Source organism: Octodon degus, unplaced genomic scaffold (genome assembly GCF_000260255.1).
Source record: "Octodon degus isolate 3935 unplaced genomic scaffold, OctDeg1.0 scaffold00387, whole genome shotgun sequence".
Lineage (NCBI taxonomy): Eukaryota > Metazoa > Chordata > Mammalia > Rodentia > Octodontidae > Octodon > Octodon degus.
This window is the reverse complement of record NW_004524963.1, coordinates 469,457-477,523: the sequence shown is the minus strand read 5'-3', so window position 1 is coordinate 477,523 and position 8,067 is coordinate 469,457. Positions and strand designations below refer to the sequence as shown.

The following is an 8,067-nucleotide window of genomic DNA, read 5'->3' as shown; positions in this document are numbered from 1 at the left end:
TTGTTGATTTTCTATTCTTATTTAGAAATTCAGTATTGTACTTATTGTTGTATGTAGCTCTGTTTCTGTCTTTCTTTTGTTATTGTTCTTTAAAATAATAGAAGGGCCAGCCAGATAGCTCAGCGGACTAAAACACCTGCTTAGGCAGGCACACGGATTGAGGTTCAACCTCTTGCATGCTGTACTGGACCCACACCCTGGGCGCACTGAGATAGTGTGGTGGTGTGTGCCTATAACCCCAGCATTTTGGAGACTGAAAACAGGAGGATCACTACAAGTTCGATCTGTGTAGACTAGGCCCTATACTAAAATACATTAGAAAAATAATAATAAAAAAATAAAATGAAATAATAAAAAAAAAACAAAGAATGTGAGAAATGTAGCTCTGGAACCTGAAAAAAAAATGTTATTTTAATGCACAGGTAAATCATTGAATTATTCCTGATTTTATTTGCTTATTTAAGGGTCTCATCTACTCTAAAGTATAGATGCATTGCAAGCTTGGTGTATGCTCTTATTCTGAAGATAAATTAGATCACTTTGGGATTTCCTTGGCTGAGTCTCACATATTTTACCACTAACTTGTTAAATACTCAGAGGTGTTGGTGCAGTAACCTTGGACTGCAGGATAAGGTGATGCTAGGATCCCTCAGGGTCCCACCCAGAAACCCCAGGCTGCCCATGGTCCTCAAATGAGTGTGCCCCGGAGAGCTCTTTTTCTTCCTGACGCCCCAGTGTGCAAGCACTTTGTAGTCTGAGATGTCTCCTGCTCTCAGGGACAACCACGCAGGCATACACACTGGGCTCAGCTGGAGGCTGTATAACCTGGGAGGAACGGGCTGCAGTTGGCTCCTGTCTGAGCTTGAAGCTGATCAGCTGGGCATAGGTCACTCCCTGGGGATCTTCAGAGTCAGCTTCCTAAGGAGTGAGAGTAGGGACAAGAATGAGGGTGCAACCTTGGAAAGCCAGGGGCCATGCAGGGAACAGCACTCACCTGCCTGTCCCTCTGATTGTGCTCTTGTGCATCTTTGTCTTTCAAGTCCAGGAATAGCCTTGCTTTGGGGGAAACAGGTGAAAGCCCACCACATCTCCATCCATAGGGCTTCACCAGATTGTGGGTCATTATGTGCCAATCCTCATACTCAGTGCTCTGCAGGAGAGGAGTGACAAAGGTTGCTCCTTGATTCTGTTCTGTACCATCTCTCAGTCCCACAGGGACTGCATAGTGAGCACTGGGACAGTCATCACCTCGGACCCTGCCTGGGAAAACTTCCAGTGGCTTCATGAGCCCCATCAGAGCCCAGGGCCCTGAAAGTCTGAGCCCTAGAGTGCTGTGCACTTTGGCACTGACACTTCTGTCCATTATCTGACATATCCAGTGACAGGGGACCTCAGGCTACACTTGGACAACATGCATGTTCTCACCTGGTCTAGTACTTCTTGCTCCCTAGTAGGAAAGCTCAGCCCTGGGACAGTCCCACACTTGTCCACGGTTCAGGTCTCTGCAGAGGGAATCCTCCTTGCCTGTGTCACTCACAGTGCTGTGCACTTATGGGGTCTCTGTGTCATGCCTCTGCTCTGTCACTGCTTTCTGTCTGTGCATGCACTGTGCCACTTGAGGACACAGTCCCTGGGTACTGGTGGTTGTCCAACCACACTGTCAGCCTCACAGACAGTGAGCTATGGAGAAGCAGTCCTCCACATGTGGCTGGTGATCTAGACTGCTACCAGAACACAGCTCCTCACTGCCAGGGCTTCAGCCTGCCAGGAGCTTGGTGAGATTCAGGGGAGGGACAAAGAAGAGGGTCCTCACCCTTGAGGAGTTCAAGGTCTTGAAGGCAGGTGTGTAGATTTATGGAGGGAAGCTACTCAATGTGAAAGAACATAGACGATAACAAGTGGGGTGAGATGTTTGGGTCTTGGAGGGGAGGATTTACCTGGTGGCTGCAGGAGCCTTCTGGGGAGGTGGCAGCAGAACTGGGTCCTGGTGACAAGAAGGATCCTGCTCTGTGACACCTGCATTGAGCCCTCCTGCATCTGTGGTGGCTCCTGCTGCTCAGGGTCAGACCAGCTGCTCTGGCTTGTGGCGCATTAAGCAGAGCTTCTGATCCCTCCCTGGGGTGCAGCCAGCCCATCTCCTCCTCACCTGCCTTCCTGCATTGTCCCTGATGCTGAAGTCGCAGCAGCACGAGGCCTGCAGATATGAGGGAGAAGGCCACAAAAACCCAAGCCAGGATCTGCAGGTTTCTTTCCAGACCTCGGTCACGAGTGATGTCTACATTAGGAAGAGAGTTGCTTCAGTGATGATCCTGCCCTCATGGGGGTTGCATTCATCACCTCCAAATTTCTCAGTCCTGTGATAGGGCCTTTCTCTCCCTACCCAGACAGGCTACTGATAAGAAAATCCAGAACCAGGGAAGGACGTTCCTGCCCACGTCTTGTCCATACCTGCACTTGAAGTTCTGTTCTCTGGACACCAGCTGGGCTGACTCTGGAATGAAGGCTGAGATGGGCTGATAGCCTCCAGGCAGCCTGGACTCAGGACACTGGGAACAGAGCCCGGGACTCCCATGCTGGGGATCTGGGCACTGAGGCTGGAGGTGGGGTCCCCAGAAGGTCCTGTGGATGAGACTTCTTGGCTATCAGTGCTGGGAACTGGTGATCCTGGGAATAGAGACAGGATAAGTTGAAGGCCAGGTTGGTCCTGGGCACTGTCCATGGCTGGCTGTGCAAAATCATTCCCAACATCTCCCAACAATGCCTCTGCCCACAGAGCACTTGCTAAATTCAAATCAAGGGCATTGTCAGGCACTCTTTGAAGAAAGCTGTGACTTTAAAGGAAGAATCCTTCCCTAGCTGGAATCCCTGGGTCCTGATCCCTCCAACTGGGAAACAATGTCCCTAGGTTTAAGGCCATGTGTGACTCTTTGAGCTGAGAGAGGTCAGAGACAGGGTCTTCCCACCTGAGACTAAGAGCTCCACGACATCACTGGGTGTGGACCACACCTGGGGACTTTTCCTGTTAGATCCATAGCATCTGAACTTCCAGCTGTGCCCAGGAAACACGGGGCCCACATGGAACTTGGCCTGGAATGGTCTGTTAGGAATTCGTCTTGACACCAATGTCCAGGAGAGCTCATCTTTTCCTTCTTTAGTCAGAATGAATCTGTCTAATCCCCTCTGTGGGCCACACTGGAGGATTACATTCTCTCCTGACATCACCACAGGGTGAGGCAGGGCTGAGAGGCTGGGTTTGCTGTAGACTCCTAGGAGAGAAGAAGGCAGCCTATGAAGTGGACTCCCAGATCCCTCACTGTCCCCAGGGCTGGACTGAGAGTGGGAGACACCCCTGAGAGCAGGTATCTTCTTTAGGACATAGACTAGGGCTGGGGTTGACTGTCTTCTCACCTGTTACCACAAGTTCCAGGACATCACTGGGTTCTGACCAGCCAGCAGGGATGTGATAGGTACAGCGATATTGTCCTACATCATCTTCTCTCATGGATCGGATGAAGAACTTGACCCTGTCACTGAGTAAGATTGATACTTCCAAGGTCCTCGCTCTTCCATCTCTGTACAGATGGTACTTCTGGGCTCCCAGTGTCCCCTGACACCAGATGCTCACAGACCTTCCCCATGGGATCACAGAGCCAGGTTCAGCCCAGAGTGTGGGTTTTGGGAAGGAACCTGTAGGGAATTCCAAGGCTGAGCCCAGAAACTGTTAAATCCCCTATGTCAACCCAAGGCCTCTCCAGTGTCTCTCCCTCAGCCCAAGCCTTTGTGTCCCAGCTGATATTGAGTGGCTGAGAATGGAGCAGGACACAGGGTGCTGGAATGGACTCACCTGTAGGTCCTTGCAGCCCCATTTGCAGACTCAGTCCTGGAAGAGAGTTTTCTGTGCTGTCAGAGGCCCCATCTGATGCCTCAGTTGATGCCCCCTCTCCACCCCAGCCTGGTCCCCCCCTGCTCCCAGCACTGACCTAGGCAGAGCAGAGTAGGTGCCGTAGGTATCATGTTGTCTGCTCTGACTGCTCCAGCTCTGACAGAGAAGACCTCAGCGCTGCTGGACTCACAGATGAGCGGAAGTGGAAAGTCAGAGCTGCCTCCGCCCCTGCTCCCCACCTCTGTGGACCCACCCAAAGAGGACAGACAGCTTCGCCCTGTCACAGACTCTGGATTTCACAGCTCAGGATCCAAAGCTCCATGGAGAAATGTCAGACCACATCTGAGCTCTCCCTAGGATCTACATCTTCCCACAAGGGGAGAACCCCAGTCATTAAAGGAAGGACCCAGGCTCTGACCTTGATGGCTGCAGAAGCCAGACTCCAAGCAGACACTCATCTTCAGAGAGTGTCACTCCTGGGCCTTTGCAAATGTTTACTTAGGAGACTTTTCATAGTTTTCTCAGACTCTAGAAACAGCGTCTGGTTTAGGGGTGTATGTCGCCTGCATTCTGACCAGGAGATGCTCCATGGAGACCCAGCATCTGATTGCTTGTCCTGTGGGAACAGGAGGAGGAACAGACATCTGCCCCATCAGGGTTTCCTCCTTCTACCTTGACTGTCTCTAGTGTTTTGCTGTAGTAACAACCCATGGACTGAGCCAGCAGCAGAAATAACCATGCACTCCCTGTTGTGCTGATTCCCATCTCCATTTTATGGTTTTTCCTTCCAGGGACCTGAAGGAGGACACCCACCACCTCCCCCAGAGCATCTCACTGCAGCTCTTCACACACTGTGTGGAGGACTGAGAGCTCTGCTGGCTTCACTGCCCTGGCCTGGGCTGTATTTGAAGTGAGCATGGCCCCTAGTGAGTAGGCGGGGGCAGGCCAAGCCCCATGTGGAGGGCTTTCCTCTCCTCCTCGTGTGTGCTTTACCATCAGAAAGTTCACCTGTGTTGCATGAGAGACGTATCCACCTGCTACTCCCTGATGTGCTCCCTGCAGAGCTGAGGGCTTGGGTGGTGCCAGGGGCTCTACCTAGCCAGGAGCCTGTGTTGGACTAAGGAGAAAGTGAAAGGCTCCAGGGCTTCCCCGAGGCTTGGATCACAACATTCTCCAAGTCATAGGGCCTGAGATTAGTGATCATGCCCTTGCCCTAGGTGAAGAAGGTGCTGTGAGAGGTTCAATTGCTGAGAGAGTGTAGAGCAGCGGAGCTTTTCCTGAGCTGTCCCAGGCAAGGACGCTGCTCTCAATGTAGAGTCCTTGCTTCCTGAGGGGACACTGGCTCAAACTTACTGAAGCTCATGACTGTGAGACCTTGTGTGGGAGGAAGGGGAGCATGGTGACTACTCCTGTGACATGAGGCTCAAGGTCCTCACATCAGGAAATGCAGGGACACAGCTGGCTCAGGTTCCCTGTGTTTCGTCTGGGGTCTCCCCATGGTCCAGAGTTCCCAAAGGGACCTAGCAGTCATGTTCTGCTGCACAGAGCAGTGTGAGCAGAGGCCAGGGAAGCAGGAGGGGAACCTGAAGTGGGAGCAGCATCACGGGGTGGTGGATCAGGGACAGCCCCAGTCACACGGACGATGGGCTCCCTAGGGAGTGGCTATGGAACAGTCCCAAGACACGAATTTGGAAAAGGGGAGAAGAGCAAGGAGAATACAGCCAAGGGTGTGGGGTTCAAGTTCATCACGGATTCTGGAGAGAGCTTAGAGCATCAGAAGGCTGATGGAAACGGAGACAGAGAGTGTTATGCTCCGGAGGCTTCACATGGACGCAAGAACTGTCCCAGGGTATGGATTATAGAAAAATTTTTAAATAATTTTGGGAGGTGTGTGCTTTTGCCAAGTTAAAATTTAAGCAGCTCAGGCCAGGGAGATAGCTCAGTAGAATAAGCTCTTGCCTGGCAAGTACAAGGGCCTGAGTTCAATCCCCAGTTCTGAACAAAACAAAACAAAACAAAACAAAACAAAACAAAAAAACAGCTCATGTCTCCCAAAAAATTTAAAATAATCCATAAATACTAAAAGAAAAAAATCCTATGTGATCAGAAGAATATTTTAGGAAACCCAGGGAAAATAACCAACAGAGAACATGGAAATGGCCTGTAAAGGGAGTTGCCCACTCAAATCGGTTTCAGCATTGTGTGTAGGACAGGTGGTCATTGCCTGCGGGGAGGAAGCTAACATTAGCAGAACTGCTACCAGTGGAAAATTTGTTTGGCACATTTCCCCACACAGAACAGTTCTCAACCACACCTGATTATACGATGGAAATGTTGAGCACAAAGTCTAAAGGTGTTTTAAGGTCCGCTTTGTTACTTGTTCTCAATCACTCTTGAAAAAGAAACCCCAAAATCTGTAACTCTAAAAGGTGGGTTGTATTGTACTGCAAAGCTATGAGTATTTGTTGCTGGCACAGCTTCCTCTTAGCACCAGGTGAGCTGAACCTGGCTCCGCTGCATCCAGCCTCTGGGAGAGAAAGGCTATGGCCATCTGTTCACGCCCCGCTACCCTGTACTGCTGCAGCGCACAGCAGGCCCACCGTGTCTGTAGACTCCTCTCAGCCCACTGAGCAGTGTGGGCCCTTCAGGCAGCATCCAAAGCCAGGAGAGGCAGAGTCACCCATTACTGCCCCAGGGAGATGGACAATGACAGGGTCATGTTAGAGGGACCTGGAGTTCAGTCAGTCTTCCTGTGGGGGTTGGGTATCAGCACCATTCCCCAGGCCTGTATTACTGAACCCTTCTGTGGAGAGATCTTCAGAGCTCACCTGGCTCAGAGAGGTCAATGAGAATCACTTGGCCTCAGCACTGGTGTTCCAGGCATTAGAGGCCAGGGAGATCCGGTACAAACCAGTGTGTGCTGCAGAAAGTGCAGGGTCCACAGACCTGCTTACTGAGGCTGAGACAGGAAGGTGCTGGTGGGAAACTGCATGTGCACACTGGGTACACAGGGCAGCAGGGGCCTTGCTCTTGGTCTCTCGTCTTTGTCACCACCTGTAGGTCTGACTGCAGGCTCCTGAGAGGAGGAAGGTGAGGGACCAGAGCTCAAGACTGCAACCAGGGAGGCAGGACCTGCAGGTGTGTGTGGTCTGACAGCTCAGGGTGTTGATTGGCTTTGGGAGCTAGTGTCCCACCCACCATTTGGTCTTCTGCAGGCTGTGGGATCAAATACAGAACAACTCTCTGTGAGACTGTTCTTTAAAAATCCACTGTGGAACTTCTCAGAGGACGAAATTAATGAAGCAAATAAATATATGAAAAAAATGCTCCACATTACTAGCCATGCATGAAATGCAAATTCAAACAACACTGAGATACCATCTCACCCCACAAAGAATGGCTATCATAAACAAATCAGCCAACAACAATTGTTGGATAGGCTGTGGGAAAAAGGGAACCCTTCTCCACTGCTGGGGGAGTGTAGACTGGTGCAACCATTATGGAAATCAGTGTGGAGACTCCTTAAAAACTAGGACTGGAAATCCCATTCAAGCCAGCTATCCCACTACTGGGAATTTTCCTGGAGTAACTGAAAATTTCATATCATAGTGATATATGTGTACCTATGTTTATAGAAGCATGATTTGTGAAAGCCAAATCTTGGAAACAACCAAGATGCCCATCACCTGAGGAATGGTTGAAAAAGATGCAGTATTTTTATACAATAGAGTATTATTCAGCTATAAAGAATGGTAAACTCAAGACCTTTATATTGATGTGGATGCCACTTGAAGATATACTCATAAGTGAAATAAACCAGACACACATGCGTAATTATTGTATAGTCTCCCTACTATAAGAACTCAAAAGAAGAAATACAAATATAAAGGTATAACACAATTAAAAGGAAAGCAAGATCTTGAACATTGTACAATGAGGAGAGGGCAAGGAGAAAAGCTAGGAAACATGACAGGGGAAAAGCCGTACGTGTATATGCACAAGACGGGTAAGGCAATGTTTCTGAGAAACATCGCAGGTTTTTGAAGCTAGCAGTTAATTGATAGGATTCTCACCCTGACTAACTATACATGCTAATACCTGTGAACCAAGCAACTGCACTGAAGATAGCAATGTGTAATAGAAGGGTCACGCTTGGAATACGTGTCATTCTGGTCTTCTAAATA

The 8,067-nt window shown here is 49.8% G+C and overlaps 1 protein-coding gene across 1 annotated transcript; it reads right to left on the bottom strand.

Annotated features, from left to right (window-relative positions):
- Nucleotides 1–483: 483 nt before the first annotated feature.
- On the bottom strand, nucleotides 484–3,992 carry LOC105740884 (leukocyte immunoglobulin-like receptor subfamily B member 4). The gene is made up of 9 exons (XM_023708532.1): nucleotides 3,981–3,992; nucleotides 3,845–3,880; nucleotides 3,409–3,687; nucleotides 2,964–3,266; nucleotides 2,449–2,664; nucleotides 2,147–2,275; nucleotides 1,938–1,984; nucleotides 995–1,150; nucleotides 484–918 (listed from the first exon to the last, which is right to left on the bottom strand). Exons 2-9 carry the CDS (start codon nucleotides 3,864–3,866, stop codon nucleotides 640–642), a joined length of 1,431 nt encoding a protein of 476 aa, XP_023564300.1. The 5' UTR covers nucleotides 3,867–3,880; nucleotides 3,981–3,992; the 3' UTR covers nucleotides 484–639.
- Between the last annotated feature and the right edge of the window lie 4,075 nt (nucleotides 3,993–8,067).